The 21797-nt window shown below is 37.7% G+C and overlaps 3 protein-coding genes across 5 annotated transcripts in view; 2 read left to right on the forward strand and 1 right to left on the reverse strand.

Moving 5' to 3' along the window:
* The first annotated feature begins 7217 nt into the window (after window positions 1–7217).
* Window positions 7218–9466, forward strand: LOC5578838 (metallophosphoesterase 1 homolog). The gene is made up of 3 exons (XM_001657147.2): window positions 7218–7438; window positions 7506–8342; window positions 9058–9466. The coding sequence occupies exons 1-3, from the start codon at window positions 7343–7345 to the stop codon at window positions 9244–9246; spliced, it is 1122 nt and encodes a 373-aa protein (XP_001657197.2). The 5' UTR covers window positions 7218–7342; the 3' UTR covers window positions 9247–9466.
* Window positions 9467–11022: 1556 nt separating this feature from the next.
* LOC5578837 (glucosamine-6-phosphate isomerase) overlaps window positions 11023–21797 on the forward strand; it is a 55751-nt gene continuing 44976 nt past the window's right edge. For both annotated transcript variants that reach the window (XR_002500923.1, XM_021847634.1), the window contains exons 1-2: window positions 11023–11160; window positions 11223–11289. The gene's annotated coding sequence lies outside the window, so the exon portion shown is untranslated. The remainder of the gene's footprint in view (window positions 11161–11222; window positions 11290–21797) is intronic.
* Window positions 19158–20117, reverse strand: LOC110677056. Of its 2 annotated transcripts, none has more exons than XM_021847636.1 (2): window positions 19994–20117; window positions 19158–19931 (listed from the first exon to the last, which is right to left on the reverse strand). In XM_021847636.1, the coding sequence occupies exons 1-2, from the start codon at window positions 20013–20015 to the stop codon at window positions 19564–19566; spliced, it is 390 nt and encodes a 129-aa protein (XP_021703328.1). In that variant the 5' UTR covers window positions 20016–20117; the 3' UTR covers window positions 19158–19563. The 2 variants fall into 2 exon arrangements, with proteins under 2 accessions (XP_021703328.1, XP_021703327.1); XM_021847635.1 differs by having other exon boundaries at window positions 19158–19934.

The following is a 21797-nucleotide window of genomic DNA, read 5'->3' on the forward strand; positions in this document are numbered from 1 at the left end:
GATCGTAGAAAGATGTGGTTCATTGATTACAATGGAGCTTCACTGAATGTGATGCATCGTCAAGGGGTGGATCACTTGCTCAATGTACATCAAATGCACATCGATTTGCATCAAATGCATTTTTTAGTAATTCACATCAACTTAGCTTTGACCAGTTTTTTGAGCTATAGCAACGAGACATTGTTTGTTTTGAAAGATTTGAAACTGTTTACAGTGGGGATTCGCTCGTTGGGGGTCCGCTACATGGAATGACTCGATGGTTGGATGTTCGCTGGTTGGAAAATATTCCAACAAAAAAGCACTCAAATGTCAACAGAAAATGTCAAACTGACTTTGACGTCTGAGTACCGTCGCATTGCAGTCTCCATATATAGAACAAATGCGTATGTATATGTGCGTTTCGTGACGATTTGCTCTCCAGATGCGTTAGTGTGGAGCATTTTCACCTGCTGTCAGTCGTTCCAACTAACGGATCGGATTCGCTAGATGGAAGGCAGTCGTGTTCCAACCAGCGAATCCCCGCTGTATCTGGTGGTTTCACTCTTCCTAACAAAAATTAACTTTCTTAGATGTTCTACTACTAATCACAAACCTTATTCATTTTAGGTTATTCAGCTGAAGTTCTGAAAATTTATGATTTCGTATTAGAAGCCTGACTGATGCAGCTCAGTGATCAGTAAACATAATGGGAAAGAAGATGATGGCTTAACAAGCATATATTGTCGCACTTCCCCGTAGACGCAGTATCATTTGGAATCAGGATTCATTGGAACCTCCTCCCCGAGAAATGCACAGCTTTACTAGTCTCATTACTGATGGCACTTGTAAATCTGCATCAAATTGAAATGAAATTGTTTTCACAAATTATTTGTCCAAATAAATTTTTTAATTCTATTCAGCTTCGGTTTGGGTTTGGAACAGGTTCTGAGAGGTAAACTCTTGAGGTTGTTGAAAGGCTAGTCCGCTAAGACCACGCAGATCCTAGTAAGGCTAGCCCGTCCACATCCGATTGCAAATCATAAAGAAATACAATACAATAGATGTTTCCTTCAACTGGGCAGCTAACTGACTGATACCTCAATCAGCAGCTGCAACTCTCTTTATTCATTCCAGGTATATATTTACAATTCAATCACACTTATCCAAATATCATACCTCTCGATAAATCTTCCACACTTTTACCTACGACGACGCATGCTTCTCAACCGACGATTCTTCTACCTGAGGTGCGACACTACCTCTATTCCAACAGAGGTTGATTAATCTAATAATTTCAGAGAACTCGTTTACAGTCATTCTTTGAAGTAGGAATACTTCATCTACGGGGTTGTAAATGGTGTACCCATGGCATAAGAGATTAGAACTAATAGGTAAGCCAGATTTCTAGCCGTTCAACCACAGACGAATTACCCTACCGGTACTCCATTGTACGCCGTATCAATTACTATGAGGGAAAATGTTCCCCATTTGTTGAAAGGACTACAAACGGGTCACATCGTTCCTAGAATCATTAGATTGGCGGGAAACAACGGTACTGGAGTAAAATAAGAGAGATGGAGTGTTCGTCTAGGAGTCATTTATTTCATGAGATTGTAAACACACATTCATGATTCACAAGCTTGATAAAAAATCGCAATACAGGTTATTTCGAACTCCTTCCTTGCAGACTGCTCCTGCTGCCAATGAATCAACAGCTTCGACAAACAATTAAAGCTATTGTAGCTATTGTGCATCGTACAAGGTGCCAGTCTCCTTCTAGCCAGATGGATGTTGGCATCAAACAGTGTGGTCTATGTTGCATCGGACGGATTTCTCATATATTTTGCTCAGACGATCTGACGATAAACACAACTTGTTTTTTCACATAAATAATCAATTTGCCTTGGCAACTCCGGCAACAGGCAAACAGCAAAACTCCATGCATACTTGATAATCTTCTCAATATCAATATTAATATCATTAATAAATATTAATATTTCAATACTGGATCTAGTGTCCTGCCCCATAGTGTAGCTCGTTGTTTCTGAGCATTTGAATGGATTTACATGTTATTTAACAACGCTATGGGAAATAAAGGATCATTATCTAACTGCCCGTGATGTTGATTTGGATGGTTATTCTTTCTTTTGCTCAGAAACAACGAGCTACATACGTGGCTACCAATGGCTTTTAGGGTGTTATCTCAGAGTATGCGAGATTTATATATTATAATAAATTGCATTGCAATCGGGGCTCCCTATAAAGCTATGTATGCCCTTTCGCTCAATAAAAGTTAATAAATTCCTTGTCTAAATGGGTCAAATAATTTCCTACAGAGAGCCCCATTTGAAACTTTTTTAATGGAATGAAATGGATCCGGACGCTTCGGCCGGAACACAGGCTTGGATTGGGGCTTCAGCGACAGCGAAATCTTGGTTTTGGTGCAGTGACCCAAACTGTCTTGTAATACTTCGGGGTACTACGTGAGAAAGTGCTGATCAGAGGAGATTGAAAAATTGGAGTGATTCACCTGTTTTCAGTATGCACCAAGCGGCCTCGACCACAAGTCGAATGCATCCATCCGGTCACCGATGATGTTCTGATCTTCAACTGATGTGATGTAACAGACCGTCTCTTTCGTGTTGTTCCCGATGGTTATAGAGCAGGTGAGTTCATCAATCAACTCGAGTGATTCCCCTGATGCTGTTCATGCTTCCAAACTAGTAGGCTTTGCTGAAGGTGCTTCAATGCATATCCATGTTTGACGGCTGATGATGGTGATGTCAGAACCACAATCTAATTGCAGCTCAGACGATGTTTGGTCAAAGATGACTGTAATGAATCGCCACTGACAGCGGACCTGCTGCACGGTTTGAATGGCCTTCGAGCTATACGGCTTATTCTTCTTTCCCTCTGATTTCTTGTCGCCACTGGAATTTTGTGGCTGATGTTTTAGCGAAAACACACATTTGTGTGTTGGAAAAATGACAGTCCTTTACGAAATGCATCACGCAGCACTGCCAACAGAGAGATGGGGAAGTCTCACCATCAGCTGAAGATATCGCCTGGATGTTAAGGTGCTACTTGGAGTCCCGAATCACTTGAACCGATGAAGATGTTGGTTTCTATTCAATCCACGCCGTGCTTTGCTTGACGACGCCACTCGGTGACGAGCCCCTCAATGTTGATGTTCCCAGCCCAGCTTGATCGGACTCGAGCTTCGGTAGAAGTCGCGTCCTAACGTCGGCGTCCTCCACTGATTTGAGACCGCAGATGAACACCATACTCTTGAATCCTCGGGGGGTGCCTCATAATTTCCTGTGAACTGTTCCAAAAGCATCATCAAACGGTTGTTCCAGGTCCGTCCCACTCGGGCTCAGATTGGGTACCACTTCTAGTACTGAATTTGGTCCCTCGGTAGTGCAAAAGGTACCCAAGTTTGACAGATCGCAGTACACTTTGCACGGCATTCTAGATTACCTTATGAGCCATAAAATTTCGGGCAACTGCAAGTTACATGGAGGTCTTTAATGTGTCTGTGTAAGTGTGTAACCTTTGCTATTTGGAGACCGTGTTTGCCTCAGCATCTCTACAAAGGTTACTGGGAGGGATGTTTGTTAATGGGAAGGATCGTTGGGTCACAGGATTCACTTTGATAAGCGATTAGACCATGATAAATAATTATTTGTGAGATATAAACATGCTTATATGTAAATATGATATTTTCATTTGATATGAACAATATCTATGTAGAGAAAAATTATGACGACACTTGAGGTGACGAATCTTTCAAAGTATGTTGAATAAAGTAAACCTTTCGCAAGTCTACACTTGTAGTGTCGAACTATTCAAAGTTTTTTTTAATTACAAAAATAAAGGTAAAAAGAAAAAAGAGTTTTGAAAAAAATTTAGACATAAATAATTTATGAATCAAAGTTTATGTCGACACTCACAGTGACGAATCTTTCAAAGTTTGTTGAAAAATCAGCAAGCGTCAAGGTCGAAGGATCAAACACAACTAAGCGATCGCGGTTTTTTTTCACTTTCACTCGATCAATGCGCGACATGTTTGATCCTGCCCTCATCGCCGGCCCCCGCAGGAGCAGGCGTCAAGGTCGAAGGATCAAACACAACTCTGTAGATATTACTTTCCCGTCATGTTTATGTAAAACTTCAATGGGACGGTTTGAGATACACTAATTCCAAGATAAGACGAGAACTACGGAGCGTGAATAGTTTTGTGCGGAAGCGTGATGGAAGCGAAAGGGGTACGAAAAATTAGGAGAGCATTGGAAGCACAGACAAACAGACGAAACAGCTAGAACAATAATCAGTTTTAGTGTATTCCAATTCCGAAACGCAAGCATCAACACCTAATGCTAAAATACTGTAACGCGTTTGACAAGGTAATCGATTGAAGAAGATTCCTTTCGTCTAAGCACAGATAAACAGACGTAACACCAAAGACATATTAAAGACCTCTATGTCCCTTGCAGTTGCCCAAAATTTTATGGCTCAGAAGGTAATCTAGAATGCCGTGCAAAGTGTACTGCGATCTGTCAAACTTGGGTACCTTTTGCACTACTGAGGGACCAAATGCAGTACTAGAAGTGGTACCCAATCTGAGCCCGAGTGGGACGGACCTGGTAACACTGAAGAAATTTCCATCGACCACTTATTCAACGATTATTTCAAATTAGCTATGTTACAAATCTCACAACCAGAGCACATCGTTTTTCTTCGCGTTTGACGTTTTACACTACCGCTATCTGCCGGTCTTGTTGCACGAAATACCTTTTCGTGCAACATGCTCACTAGATGATGATGGTGTAAACTGGGTGATGGATTTCGAAGAAATTTGTTCTATGTGTTACGTCTGTTTGTCTGTGGTCTAAGTTTGCCAAGAATCTAAAGAAACAAAAATTTGTAAAGAGTGTTCTACCCTAAATCAAGTTTCAAAACACTTTTCATATCTAAAAATATCCATTCCGCTGTCGGGGCTTTAACCTTATATGAGCGGCTGCATAACCTTCAGAAATAACCTTTTTTTTCTTAAGTTTCTTAAGAGATATTAAAACTTTTTGCCCGAACGGTTCTTCGTTTTGAAGCTCGAGTCAGGAGTGAAATTGATTCTCAATTTTTTATTCGCCCAGATCCCCCTACATGTTTTCACCCATTTCTGCACCTTAGAGTTTGCTTCGAGCTGCATCCCAGATTTCGCTGTCACGAAACGTCAAATGCAGCCCGTAGTTTTCATGGCTGAAAAGTGAAAAGTATTGTATTCAAAATAAACTATTATTAAAAACCTCAGTCATCGGAGCAGTTTTTCCAAAGATGCTGATAAGGGCTGATTCACAAATTTCATAACGCTAAAGGGGGTGGGTGGGTGTCCTCACGATGTTACGGTTCATACAAAATTTGCAAAATATTCATACAAAAAGCGTTACGAGGGGGTGGGTGGGTGTCAAAAATAGTCATTTTCGGTGTTATGAAATATGTGAATAGACCCTAAATCTAAAGATAAGACTAGTTATTTTTAATGTCTGCTACGTTTTCTGGTATGAAAATTACACTCAAATTGTCGTTTGTGCTTCGCTGTGATGCAAACGTTTTTTTGCTGAGATGGTCATGTGAGAGCTTGAACGACTCTCGCAAGATTGATATTAACACAGAGTGGAATAAGAAAAACTCAGCAATCGCAGAAAAAGAAGACCGTCTCCTTGACCCGAACAGACGTGCATTAAAGTTTATTTCGTGTCATTCACACAAGTGTTTCATTCCGAGTCCGGTTCCTTTTCTTCGGTGTTTCGCTTCCGTTGTGCCAAGTACGTCCCACTCGGGCTCAGATTGGGTACCACTTCTAGTACTGCATTTGGTCCCTCGGTAGTGCAAAAGGTACCCAAGTTTGACAGATCGCAGTACACTTTGAACGGCATTCTAGATTACCTTATAACCCATAAAATTTTGAGCAACTGCAAGGGACATGGAGGTCTTTAATGTGTCTTTGGTTGTGCCATGTCCACCTCTGCCCATATGGTGGTCGTAGCCATGGTAATAGGTGTTCGACGAACGCTAGCAAAACCGAATTGATACGATTAGTTCAATAATGATTGAAATAAATTTATGCGCTCATTTGTCTTACCAAACATCTAAATAAGTGACCTAAGTGCCAAACCGGCAAATTGTTGAAAAAACAATCAACAAACTATTGAAAAACAATCTTTTTTTATAGTGATTATGAATAATCTAGGACAACTTTTATTCAAGCACTCTCTTTAACAAAATTAGCGAACAAAGCTGTATGAAAGAAAAGGTTAGGATCATAATGACAAGGTTCATTCAATATCAGTTAAACGAATTTAATGTGGGCACGCAAAAAAAAAAAATGCGGTAAAAACTACCATTTTAGGGGGTTAAACCATATCCATTGCGGTTAAAGGAGGAAAATAGATCGATACTGTTGGGATTACACATTTATAAAATTATTGAGTTTATTGAATTTACCTAAAACAAAATCGTTAAACAAACAAAATGGAATCTTAGCTTTCTGTAAGCAATGCATTTTATTGATTTAAACCTTAATTTTGTTTGCGCAAATTTCAAACCAGAATTTTGTTTAAAATCAATGGTTGTATTTTATAATTATTTTATCCGTGTAGGGTAAATGTTCCCTTAGTTGTGGATGTTCCTATAGTTGCGGTAGTGCCGTTTTCACTGATTTTATTACATTAACCACAGAACCGACACTGCCAATCGACGTATTGGCTTGTTGATACGCGGAATAGTTGAAAAGTGCGTTCAAATTGCTTGAAAACTGATGCAATATCACTAAAATTGCTAAAACTTTACTTGCTTGTACCAATAGTTGCGGTAAAGTGTTCCTATAGTAGAGGATCCCATAAGAAAACAACGGATACCGCAACTATAGGAACACAAATTAAAAGTATACCGCAACTAAAGGAACAGTGTACCAATAGTGGAGGTATTACTTTCCACTGACATGCCGTGGATTACTGCGATGAAATTATTTTTCTCATTAGGTCAATGGTCGTTACATCCCGTTACAACATTAACATGTACATTAATTGCGCATCTTAAATTTGGACGTTTTAATGAAGTTCAATCGTGCTTAGTACCTCCACTATTGGTATATCTACCCTATGTGCAATTTCCAAAATATTCGTTTCCGAAGGGCTGATTCGAGTGTGTCAGCCTACGATGCAGTACTAGATTAGTTGTTTACGTTTTTCGCTGATCAGCTCGCAGTTGCACTTGCACTCCAGTGCAAGAATCCATTCATTCGCTTATCAGCGAATAATGATTAAAATTTTGGATCGAGCACCGAAGTAAGTAATCGAACACAATGAGACTACGAAATCTTCTGCTGCGCACCCTGATCGGTGCTATCTGTTTGCTCGTCTTCAACGAATTTATCATCTACTATCTGGTGCTGCTTCAGGTATTGATGTCAATTTTTGTTAGCTTCCAGGATGATAGTTTGAGAAAGGGTTTGTTTCGTATTTCAGTGCCAATGGCCCGGAAGCTTGCGACCGGTGAATGGACAAGAACCAGTGAAGGTAATGCTGCTAGCCGATACCCATCTTCTGGGGCCGATTCATGGCCATTGGTTCGACAAGTTGCGCCGAGAGTGGCAAATGCATCGAGCCTTCCAATCCGCAATGACGTTGTTCCGTCCGGAAGCGGTCTTTATTCTGGGGGATGTTTTCGACGAGGGCAACTGGGTCAACCAGAAGGAATTCGATCTGTACGTGGAGCGGTTCCGGAAGCTGTTCCACACACCCCAGGGGACTACCTTGTACAGTATAGTGGGTAATCATGATATCGGATTCCACTACGCGACCCATCCTTATCTGGTGCACCGGTTCGAAAAGACGTTCAACAATACCGGAGTGACCATGGCCAGTGTCCGGGGAGTCAACTTCGTTCTGATCAATTCGATCGCCATGGAAGGCGACGGATGCCAGCTGTGTGAAACGGCCGAGAAGGAATTGCGTCACGTGTCGACGGTTTTCAAATGTGGCCGCGGAATTGGCCAGTGCAAGGGCGTGGTCAAACTGGAGGAATATAGTCGGCCTGTTGTGATGCAGCACTTTCCCATGTATCGCGACTCGGACAAGGATTGTAAGGAGCACGATGCACCCAAGATCGAATCCTATCGGGAACGGTGGGAAGTGATTTCCAAGGAATCGACCGATTTGATTGGGGAGCTGCTCAGTCCGCGGTTGGCATTCAGTGGCCATTCGCATCACTACTGTTTCGTGGAGAAGAACCGACTCGGGATAGAAGAGTACACGCTGCCATCGTTCAGCTGGCGGAACAAAAACGATCCCAGCTTCATTTTGGTAAGTTTGTTCTGGGGTCAATATCACCAACATTTTTTCATACGTTGCCTTGGGGGCTGTCGTAAGACGCAAAGCTATTTTCGAAGATTTTCAACACACCTTATTCTCATGGTAAGATATTATATACGAAAATCAAAAAATGAATTGTATGGCGCGTAAGAAATCTCGAACTAAACTCTTACAAGTTATCTGCGTTTTGAGTTGTTTTAAAATTAAAAACACTTGGAAACGCGGAATACGCCTAAAGGTATGCAATTGTCTAAATAAATTTTGCATTATTCATAGTTTTTCGTAAATTCTGCTGAATGGTTCATTAACCCAAGATCGGTCGCATGCGTGTACTGAGTACACGCACCTCGAAAACAGCTCGCTCTTCATATCCAACTCGAGCGAGGCGGTGCCGGCATTGACTGAAAGCGCGACCGCTCTTGAGTTGAAATAACCAAAACGGCCGCTATTAAAAGCATAGATAGCGCCACCGTAGACTTGTGTGTTTGATAAAACAGAAATGCTTCAGTTCAGTTTCCCAACTAGGTAATAATTGTGTGATATAGCTGCCCTTTTCTTGGTGCAAGTCTTTGCTAAATAATGTACATTGTTATATAAAACTTTATGAGATTTAAGCGTCCAGTTAATAAATTTTGTTATTTTTAATATTCAATATATCCCCAATGTACAGAAGATTAATGGAATTAACTTTCTTTCACTTGAACAGGCAAAAATTTCGCAAACCGAGCATGAAGTCTCGCGCTGTATGATGCCAGTGGAGACCACAGTCGTCAAGCTGTATCTGATCGGAGGAATTTTGCTGGTGCTCGGCTCGATCTTCCGCTTGGTCAAGTACCTCTGCCATCTGAGTGCATTTCTTAATGCACGGAAAAAGTACTCCAAACTGGCCAAGTAGGGCCCTTTAATGTGCGTTTTGTGTGTGTAAAGTGTAATTAATTTAAGAGCGAAATGTGTTTTAGATAGTATTATTAGCTAATAGGACGGAATATTTTTATATTGAGTTTCAAAATTTAGTCAATGAAAATTGAAAGTTTACATTCGTATGGTAATTATAAGTTATATATTTTTCAACAAGCTAAACAGCAAGATAAATCAAGCCGAATACCGTTATAAAAGAAATTTGGTGTGTTATTTTATTGAGATGACAAACCCCATTATGAGTAAAAAAGACGATTATATAGGTTGGGTCATCGTTACCATTTTCAAGAACCAAGTTTTTGTCTGTGGGGCAGATTCCGATATGGATATTCGATCACTCATTAACTTTTACGTACGGGACGGACCAGTTCAGGGCTAAAAGCCTCTATAATGAAATAAAATTATTAGAAGAAGAACTTTTACGTGTAACAAATTTGATCCGTTCCAACAAATCTGAAGACTATTCTAGTCTTGCTCCTCTAGACATAGAAAAAGCATTCGAGAGTGTTTGACAGAAGGCTTGATTGTATAATTTAAAAACTTTATTTTCCCACATATTGTTCGAATAATTCAAAGTTATTTGTCACATGGTACACATCAGGTTAACTATCAGAATTCCAAGGCTGAAAGACTTCCTGTGAGGGCTGGTGTTCCTCAAGGCAGCATTTTGGGACCATTATTATACAATTATTATTATACATCTGGCTTACCTGAGTTACCAAAGGACGAAGTCAGCGTGTCATCTGTAGTAGATTGCAAAAAAGTTTAGACATTTTTTCTTCATACTTGCTAAAATGGAAGATTTCTCCTAATGCTTTTAAAACTCAACTTATAATATTCCCACATAAACCAAAAGCTCTTTATTTGAAACCTTAAAGTAGAAATGTTATCACGATTCCAATAAATTGGTCAGATGAAGTTAAGTGTCTAGGGCTTATGCTAGATAAAAAGTTTCAAAAATCACATTGAGGGCATTCAAGCCATATGTAACAAATATATTAAATGTCTGTATCCAACTATGAACGGAAAATAGAAACTTTGCCTTAAGAACAAGCTTTATCTTTTATCTTCAAACATATTTTCAGGCCATCCATGTTGTATGCTGTACCAATATGGACTTGCTGTTGTAATACTAGGAAGATAGCACCCTCGCTGGTATATTATTATTGAATTACATAGTATATCCAATGTTGAAACATTGCAACAAATGTCGAATAAAATTATTATTAATTTAAGACAAAAATCAATGTCCTCTATGGCCAAAATTAATATTATATTTTAAAGTTAAGTTTGAATTGAATTGAAGCGTTTTTTTGTTCTTTTGTAAGCAGGTGAAATCAACTTACCTGTAAAAATTCTGAACTGCTACGACAAATGAAATGTAATATTTTGTTAAAATGTCAATGAAAACTTAATTTACTTTTACTAAGCTAGGAAGATAGTGTTTCTTAATACAGAACACCTACATATAAGAAATGACTGTAATGTTTGATATTAACCAGGGAACTAAAAAAAAAATTAAAGTGATTCAAAGTAATACTAAATTACATTCAACTGCGTGTGCCATTTTAGTTTCTACAGCTTTTCATTTTTGCATTCCCTTTGCAATGGAATGGCAATAAACGATTATTCAATGCACTAAAGTTAATTAAATTAAACATTTTCCACCAATTACCGCCAATTCGAATCGAATATGATCATTTGACACCGATTCCCCCGAAGGGTGAAAGCTGCTATTCTAGTACTTCATCGATGCACTCACCCGCATAGGATATCAGCTGCCGGTTTTGTTTATATGTAGCGAAAAACCGCTTTAGTTCCTCCGATCGCTGACCGGTCGCCGTTTGGGAGTTGGAAACACTTTACAGCAAGGAAGAACCACTCCTGCTTGGTGAGTACACACTTGGATACAATTTTCCATTCATTTATTTAACGTACTTTTTATGGTTTTAGGAACATACAAATAGTGTCCACTTTCAACGAGGTCAAAAAGGTCAGCTAGGCGACTTCTACTGAAGAGGTAAGTGCAATGAATCTAGGGTAAACGCTCCAGTAGTGTGTTTTAATATATTTCGCACTAATAGTTTACTATGTGATATTTTTCTCTGATGTACAGTGCGAAAAAAAGACAAGCAATAGAATAATGTCCATGAAATTTAATCTCGAAGCTATTTAAAACAATTATTCTGCTTAAAATGTTTACTCCTTGGCACCTATAGTGGAGGGTCCCAAAGAAATCAATGGATTGTGACATTAAAGGAATCACGCTAAATACATACCTCCACTAGTGGAACAGTGTTCCTATTATTGGTGCAAGGATTTTTCCAGGGAAATTCTATATGTATCGTGATTTTCATACATTTCTCGCGTATCATAAGGGCGTAACTGCAACGGTCCATTTCTCTTCATGGATATACTTTTTAGCTAATTTATTGTCCGGGCGAATGTTTTTGACTACTTTTAATTAATGGATTGCATGCTTTGGTCTTGTTCACAGTTGATCAGTAGAAGTTTTCTCATATTACAATACAAAACTGTACCATGACTGAATTTTGATCCTTGTTTTATAAAACTTTATATGAAATGTACTGAATTATTTAAAAGACGTATTTTTTCAGCTACAAATGAATCAAAAGTAATATCTGATGGAAATTCGAGAATTTTAGAATTGCTGAGATCTATTTGAGGAGTAACAAAACAACTGTTGTAAATGTTCTGAGCAAACGTATACCCAGCTTTTTACTTTTTCTTCTTCTTCTTCTTTCTTTTCCGAGCTGGTGGTTGTCAGCTCGAGTGTTTGGGCCAGTGGCTTTTATACTTAAAGATTTACATAGAGTTGTATTTGTAACAAATCTTCATTCTCGTATTCCTTCCTGTCTTCCGATAGCATATATCCGGCAACTAATATGTTGGCTAATTTTGCAAGAATATATCCTGGAAGACATGGAATATAGTAATATGTTCCTAATATGGATGTGCTGGATGCGTGAGGTGAAACCGTGTCACTATAGTGATGAAATCATCTATCAAAAACTAACGGTGATTCCAAATACTCCCTAATAGAAATTTTATTGGCGTTAGGATTCCTGAAATATATACATCAATTACCGTATTATAATGTAAGTAAATATTTATATATTTTTCCTATTTTTATATTTACCTGTAATCGGATCGTTATCCATTCCTTGTTCTTTGTGAATGACACTAGGGCGTAGTTCATTGCTTATCACAAATTCTCTTGGAACTACATATAAGTCGGTGTTTAGTTTCTGTTCCATCAAACATCGCAAACCTTTTTTTAAATAGTTTGAGCCTCCATAAAAAGTAGGCCAACGGTTTGCATAGTATTGACCTGTATTGACAACCTTTTCTAAAGGCTTGATAATTTTTTTTTGTACGTCATGTTGTATTTCAAAAACAACTTTTCTCGGTAACACATTGACATCCAACCATTTCGAATTGAAACCGATACTCAGATTACGCATTTGATTTTCTAGTGCTGTAATATCAATGATATTGCAATTTTCAGCGTCAATGGCAGGTATTTCGAGATTATCGCAGGAATCCTTATGCTCGTCTTTTTCAGGTTGAAGGTTGATTGGTTGCGGTGTTTGTGCTTCGAATTTATTTTTTTATTTGTTTTTATTCTGCGGAACCGCATCAAAGTTCGTGTTTCTGTTATCGAGTTCATTGTTGAAGTGCTTTTTAAAATGCCTGAAAAACGATGCTTGGATATTGTAGCTGCGGCTACAACTTTCATAATTACACAAGTACGAAGTGATATGCTGGTGATGTTTTCCTAAATGGTCATACAATCGATCGATGGAGTTAGTTGTCCACAAGCATCGTTTAACTATACACGTTGTCATTGTGACGATTCTGTCTGTCGTATAGCTGCACAGAGAGCAGAAATAGCTGCTTTATCGCTGACGGGATCAAAATCGAATAGGAACGAAGAAAGCAAATCCCACACTGCCAACGAATGACGGGGAAAGTCAAGATTGTAGGCTTTGTAAATTTTCAAACAGATATCGAGAGCCTTCAAAAAGTTTGGCAATTTGTATGAAACGATATTATTCCACACTAGAAAGCTGGTGTGTGTGATCTCCGTGCACCAAAATGAATGGAGTAGATTGGATTCCTTTCTCACGACTTCTATGGAACAACACGCGAAGTAAATCATTATACAGGTTATGTTCCGTTTTTATCAACACGATCGGCAATTTTCAGTTGACAAAAACGGAACCGTGACAAAAACGGAATAATTTTCTTAGATGAATAATTTGAAAAATTTGAAAATAAAATTGCAGTTTTGTCTGTATTTTATTCAATTTCTTCAAATAAATGTACAGTATTGATGTTTAGGAGCTGTGAGGTGCATTCAGATAGGTTCGTAATGGAAGTTGATTGCAGAGTTCAATGAATCAATATGATTCTGTAATAAACATTATCCCGAATCAGCCCGGGTCACGTTTTTTGTATGATTTAGATGCGGTTTTCGCTAAATGCAATCCACAGGCGTCTAGTTTCATATACTGGTACAAGTGAACCAATTTATTTCAAATGGCCAGCGTTATGCCGGTGTCCTCCTGGGTCAGGTCACGTAACAATTCGATCAATTTCCTTTTGTGAACAGATTAACCATAGTAAATAGTGTTTAAACCCCTCTAATTTACCCGAATATGTAAATTATGCTTCTACGGCTAATATTGTGATATCGTGGGGCAACCGATTGCGATCAAGGTCACCTTATGGTCCTCTGGAAGATCCGGAACGTCCGTAAAAGTGGACATATCTTGAAAGTTAACCTAGAGAGCCGGATTTGTTTTTCAAGCGACTTGCAGTGATGAGCTTCAAATATGTATACTATAGTTGTCTCGGTATTATCTCTAATGGCCATATTTTGGTCCTCCGGAAGATCCGGAACATCCTTATATATGATTTTTTTTTTGAAAATTAAGCTAAAAAGCTGAGATTTTTTTTCAAACGACTTGCAATGATGAGCTTCAAGATAGTACACCATCGTTGCCTCGGTATTAACTCGAATGGCCATTTCTTGGTCCTTTGGAAGATCCGGAGCATTCGTAAAAGTGGACATGTCCTGAAAATTGACCCACAGAGCTGTTTTTTTTTTCAATCGACTTGCATTGATGAGCATCAAAATATTATACCATCGTTGCTTCGGTATGATCTAAAACGACCATTTCTTGGTCCTTCGAAGAATCCGGAATATCCATTGAACATATCCTGAAAGCAGACCTTTTTTAAAGAAAGATTAAACAAGAAACAACATAAACTTTTCATCTTCATCCTTCTGCTTCTTCTTCTTGTTCTTTATTGTATTACTTCTCAACTGAGAAAGAGCCTTCTTCTCAGCATAGTGTTCTTACAAACACTTCCGCAGTTATCAACTGGGAGCTTTTTTGCCAAGGTATATTTCTTGCATTTTTGGCCACACTCGATTGGCGATTAAATGTTGAGTTATGTTGCAAAAATTTCGCGAACTGAAATGAATATAGTGCTTTGAATTTCCACAATCTTATTATTAAAATGATTGTGGTGATTTTTCTTCTAAAGATGACATGAATGCACTAATCGTCAATCTAGAACAGCGCCACCATCGCCTTTTTGCATTGCGTTTAATCACGAATAGACCTTCAAATAACTAAACTTAAGTTATAGTTGTTTTTTATTAAATAATAATATTACATAAGATCATCGAATACACAAAAGTGTACAAACTCTAGAGCAAGCATCACCAAATTAGAACATTTTGTCAAAAATTTTTATGTAAAGTTTTATGAATATGCGTATGGCTGTTGATATAAGACTCCTTATCAACCTTTAAGTCTCCAATTGGGGAAGGGGTTTATGTCTGCTCGAAGATCCAGATCCCAGCAAATGTGGAATGGGAACGTGCATGGGAACGTCCAGTATCAATAGTTTTATTCCCTGACGCCCTTTTCCCTTTTCCTCGATGCAAACTTATTATACGGAGATGTCAAAATTTTCCATAGATTACTAAGTGTTGCTGGACCTCTTCCCCTATGCCTTGGTTGGCAATGGTTGTTTGCTATAATTTGTGCAATGCTTGCAAGTTTGAGAGATAGAAGACAAAGTCCAAAATATGACGGGATCGACAATCTTATCAAAAATAAAATAAACTCGACCTCGACTTGCCGTTGCCCAAACATTTTTGAGTTATAAAAAAGAACTTATAAAAAAGAACTGAACGTATATGTCTATCAAATTTAGATTGAAAATTCTTTGATGCCATGAAGGGAGTCTATGTAACTCTCTTAGTACGTACCGTAATCCGGGGTAACATTGATCATTTTTTTGAATATTTCTAAAATATTTTGTTTGAAAATGCAAATGTTGCAAGTTTTATATTTTTAAAATAAGTACTGCCACCCATAGCTCGTGACTATATACTGCATTTTGTTTTTTGAAAGATTTAAGTATGTTTAAAAAAATGTTTTAAGTGATTTTTTGATTTAGCTGATATGGGGTAACATTGATCACCTATGTAAATAACGTTCGGTAATATTGAAAATATCGTTACTTACTTAAATCATGGCCCCCGCAGCCGAATATGAAAGCCAAACGCTTACAAGTCATTTACTTTTTGAGTTATTTTAAAATTAAAAACAACTCGAACCACGGAATACGCCTAAAGGTAGGCAATTTCCTAAGGGAATTCTATATTCTTTACAGTAATTCGTTAATGTTGCTCAATTGAGCATATTTATGAAAGTTTTGACAACGGAATCGTTTTCAGCGATGCCATTTTTAGTAAGAACCCCATTTTCCTTGCTCATATCGTTTGCAGAACTTATGTGAGATATAAATCTTCGGTAGTGTCATCCTTACCCATTGAAATCATAGTTTCGAAAAGTTGACAAATTTACGGATAATGTAAACGGAATTTTCGCAAAAATCCCCACTTACATTAGCTTATGAATATAAGAAAGAGAAGCACCATTCGTGATTTGGAAATGTTCCATCAATATAGGATGATACGAACTTTTTACGAGATGAGTCATTCCGATCAATGTTACCCCGCTGATCAATGATACCCCGGATTACGGTATTAACATATCACAAATTCCAGTTCTTGCTAGGATGTGGCCAGAGCAACTCTCGATTGTTGAAGGATAGGTCAATTTTGTCCAACAGCCCATGCCAAGTTTGAAAACTCCAATTGAATAGTGGATAGGAAGGAGTCAAACCTTATTGAATCCTATATGACTCAACACCTACCATGGTGCTCAACATGAACATAATGTCGAAAATTCAACCCTGAGGCTATTGGAAAACTTATAAATTGCTTCTAAATATATATTCAATTAATATACTAAACATTTTAATAATTAAAATAAAATCGATTTTTGTGTGTTGATAAAAACGGAATAATTTGTTGACGAAATCGGAACGTGACAAAATCGGAGCGTGACAAAATCGGAACGTGATAAAAACGGAACATACCTGTACTTGTTTCGAAATAAATGCATTCTGTTCAATTTTATCTAGCCAAATTTCCTAATTGATAATAGAATCATAATGAAAACTGAAAATACTAGTCAAGATTTTATATATGACACTCCAGCTATAAGTTCATATATTATTTTAAAGTAGAAAATAATGATTTTTTTACGAATGAAAGAACGGTTCAAAAGAACTAGTTCACTTTCGAGAACGGAACGAACGGGAACTGTTCATTGGAAAGAACTGTTTTGCCCATCTCTAATTTATTTATAGTCTTTATATGGAAAATAACCTATAGGTATACACACTCAATCTCAGTTTATCTGTGCGGTAATATTTTTTTTTGTCGGAATTTGAAATTACGAAAAACTACTGAACTTTCAGCATTTTTATTCGAACCCACTGATGTTCAGCAATATATATGTGTCACTTTACTGAATTCGGTAACTATTTTGGCTAATCGTTCAGTGATATTCTAAATATACCGTAGGAACTCAGTAAGTTAAAAAAAATCAGTAAAATCAAAGTACCGAGTAATGAAGTTTCAGTGATAATTATTTTTTATAGATTTTTTTCGTTATAATGCAAAGAAAACAAAAAAGCACATTTCTCCCATTTGACACAAAAACAATTACAGATAGATTCGGAATCCGAAGTTGGTATGTGCGAAGCTGATGAGCTGTTTCCAAACGAAAAGCAGATTTACTTTCTGAATGCTGATTCCTGTGGACTCGGTGCAATGTAAGGAACCCAAGTAACAATTTTAGTCTTACGAATTACTTTCAGGGTGCTATAAATAAACGCCCATAAAACCACGGTCAAGGCACTGTTGCCTTCATCGCATCCTCCAAAGCCTCTTGTAGAATAGAACGTGACTAGTTGGCCCACTCTGAAAGAGGCTATGAAGTGCATATTTATGTCACACAAATAAAGCAAAATAGCATTAGTGGTAGCTATTTTGAGGCCACCTGTTCTAGGTGAATGTCACTTTATCTTGAAATTGATTTCATCATAACGTCGATCTTCACGGATTTATTCCAACGTAAACAAAACAAAAGAAGATTTAAAATACGTCTGTGATAATTTATTTCGTAGTGCTTGTTAAAAAAATAAAGTGATTTATTTTAATGTAGTGCTAAAATATTTAGTGCCGAGCGAGATTTACAGTGAAATGTGGTGAAAAAGAAGTGAAATTTCGAGTGCCCCCTCTGAAAGCGGTTTATTTGTAGTTATTTAGCATTTGCTAAAACAAACCGCCAGGTAAAGAATAAAACATATTCAACATTTGTTGGTTTGATTGCGCAGTAATTGTGCATTGAATTATATTTAGACAGTTTAATCATCAAACCATAGCATCTTATGAGCGAATTCATGGAGATAATATGAGTTGAAAAAAGTGAAATTGTGGCAACCGGAGTGAAATTAGTATGGCGGGACCATAATTGATTGATTCATCGACAAATGCTGTTTTGTGATTATAAATACACGAATAAGGGCACACTGTTATGGTTCAGCATTTGTGGATGTAAAATTGCCTTAATAAATGCTGAACGAAGATGATTCAGCTTTTTTTCACACTTTATGGTAACTAAGCAGCATTTAACAAAGTTTGACAGTTTGCGAGTGCTGCTTTGAAGAAAATACGCAAAAACAATGAAAACGGACATTAGTTTGTCGTTTTTATATAAAGAATAAGTGTTTTTGATTAATGACTCAATGTCAATGATGATGTGGTGGGTTATAAATTCGCAATGCTAAAGGTGTTATCGCGTATTAGGAGACCCAATACTGATTTAAGAGGTATGATAAAGTAAGTTATCCAGATTCAAGTGCAAGTTAATCAGTTTAAAAGCAGCTTTTATGACAACAAGGTGTATTATATCAATCTTTTATCATAGCCGTAACAAATAAGTGTCATTCAGCCACTTCAAGCAGTTTAAATGAGGTATCATATGCTGCAATAAAGCTGGTTTTGTAGCCACAACATTTTGACTTTATATTTTGTCTCCAGAAGGTTTTAAAAAGAACTAAAAGCTGACTTACGAAATAGCATCTTCTAGCAACGTTAAATGTCGCCTCTAGCTGTTATAGCATTCACGTAACTGTCATAAAACATTGATAAATCCACACGAATGCCAAATTGCTGTGGAATTGTTACTTGGGATCTGACGTTCTGCGAAAATTTTATTCAAATCGGTCCATAATTAACTGAGATCTAGCTTACCAAAGTTGATCATTTTGTATGGAAAATCGAAAAATTTGCAAATGTTTTGTCCAATACTGTATATACTGTATTCGAAAGCTATTTGATTGATTTTGGAAAATTATACATCCTTAGGGTGACGAAAACTGGTACAACTACCCTAATCGCCAGGGTATCATAATATGGAAGTAACTTACTTTAGGATGTTACGTTTAGAGAACCATTCTCCAGTATTTATTCTGACTGTAACTACCTACTGGCAAAGTAATTTAACCAACCCTCTCTTTCTCATGAGTGCTTGAACAAATAATGTTGCAAATAGTCTACTTTTTTCGAAATCAGTTAAAAAAATAGATTATTTTTCATTAGTTAATTGGTTGTTTATCGATAGTTTCACTATTGAAACAGTTAGTTGACTTTTGTATTAATCTGATGAGTAAAGAATCATATTGTAGTAACTATTGCATAGGTTTCATCTGGTACGGTTTATCTTAAGTTCGTCGAAATTGAATGGAGCTCTGAAGCTACCATGGGTAAGGGACGGTTAACAAATTCAGTCTTTCTCTCATATGGGTACTATGTGATCGACGTCACAATGATTCGTTATTGCAACTTTTCAGTCTCCAGATTGTGGCAGATTTCCTCCAAGTCTGGCAGAATGCAAAATTCTTCCTTGGGGGGATCGTACTCGTTTTGATGAACATCTACTACTTCCCAGCCCAACGTTTCGGCGTCCGAATGGTCACAGTCCTGGCTTTGGGAGCCCTCAGATTGATCGGTCGTCTGTGGAAGGATTTGGTTCACATTGTTTTCCTGTAGTTTCGTCTCAGGAATCCGTTGATCGTCGTCGTTGACTTTTGATCCGTCGTCGGTTGCACAGAGCTTCTGTTCCGGAACATATGAGCGCGAAATATTCGCCTTTTGCCATCTTCGTTCAACGCAAATACCACAAAGGCAATGCTTCATATGCCCTGCTGGATGGTTCATAGTTTAATTGATTAAACTTAACGAATTAAAACATCTAATTTGTTACCTAGTCTTTTGTTTTCGGACATGGTGAGGGTTTTTTTTTTAACAAACTCTAGCCACTCTAGCACAGCGCGTACCGTCCGGCCAAAACACCTGCGCGACACTCATGCAGGTTCAATGTGATCCAGCTTCAGCCACTCGAGCACATCGATAAGAGGTCACTCACCGGGGATGCCAGTTATTTCTTTTCGAATGCAGGGCTGGTAGCGAATCACTTCTTAGTTGCTTGGTCACTTTTTTCACTAAAAAGTCACTATTTGCTAAAAAAAAAGTCACTAAAGTCCCTTTTTGCGATCTGTTGATATTAAAATTTGAGACTGTGTTAGTTTTTAAAAGACAAACGGCAAGAAATAGAAATTAGAACTGTAGTAATCTGCTGCTATAGTAGGAGTCTTAACCTGCCTGAAAGAACCACATCAGAACCCTCCATAAGATAAACCAAACACGCTAGGAAATAACAATTGAAAAAAAAAAACAAGCTCGTCAAAAGCTCGTCCAAGATATTTATAGCGAGTACTAATTCTGCAAGAAATTATTTCAGAAATTACATTAGAAATTCCAACATACAAACTATACATTTTTCCATTGATATGTCCTTGAAACTGTTTTTTGCACGACTTCGGTCAACAATGTCCATACAAAAGACACTGAATACTTGAACATTGTTGGACAATAATAAATAATCAATAGCGATATCTGTGGCGTTTCCCTAACGTCAAACCCACTTGTTCATAAGTTTCAGCAACAAATATGCATTCAATAAATAGAGATTTCTCAAAAAGGACTATTTCAATCGTTTACTGTTTGCTTTATAATTTAAATTTGAAAATTAGTAACTCTGAATGTAGAACAGATAAAACGTGAGGTTATAAGTCGTCTCCTAGTAATATGATTGTTTTCAATAACACTGCGGAACACGTTTTTGTCTCCAGCACCAAAATACCGCTATTCACTTAATAAAGGCTTGCTAAATCCATTGCCGTTTTCAGAAATATCATAGCACGCCTAGTTTTTCAGATATTGACTGTTGAAAATGCGAAAATTGACTATTTTAGCCAACTTGCATGCAAGTTTGCCAGCTTGTACGGCAAGTTATTTGCTTAAATTGCCACAGAATTCAAAATTTATGTGTATAACAATACTTTTCATCAAAGTTTATTATACTTTCGATGCGGAAAAGTTATTTTTGATGGTTTAGAATATTATTGTATTTTGCCATATAAGAGAAACGAAGAATTTTCTATGGAGACTGCAAGCATGTTGGAAAAAAATCGGTTTAATCGAAATTTAATCGTGCAATTTCAATCAAATTATATCTGAAATGAAAGTTTAAATTCTATTTTGCATGCTTGGTGGATTAGAGCTTGAGCTTGAGCTTGGTTGGCCGCCCGTGGATGCACTCCAGTATCGCCAGATCAGCTGCACTTACACAAAGAACCAACCGAATGACTGCTTGGGACTAACAGGCATCCTCAGTGTATAAGTGCTGGTGATCTTCTATTTTTTTAGGCAACAATGGCACCTGCCACGTCAGAATGCAGACCAATGAGGGGAAAAGGGAGGAATTGATGATGCATTGAACTGACTCCCACGTAGACCGTATATTCCACTGCATCCACGTCAGTTCATGCGGGAGTGTATGGATTGGGGGAAAGGCATGGCAGAGAGGTTTGCTTTTGTGGTTAGCAGACTGCCTATGAATCAGGCGTAAGAAAGGCGTGCGCGTGGAAGTAGGAAGCGTTAGGGAAACGGTTTCTTGTCCGTCTCTGGTTCTAGCGTTTGCTATGAACGAATAGTTTTGAGTATGG

This window comes from Aedes aegypti, chromosome 2, assembly GCF_002204515.2.
Source record: "Aedes aegypti strain LVP_AGWG chromosome 2, AaegL5.0 Primary Assembly, whole genome shotgun sequence".
Classification (NCBI taxonomy): Eukaryota; Metazoa; Arthropoda; class Insecta; order Diptera; family Culicidae; genus Aedes; species Aedes aegypti.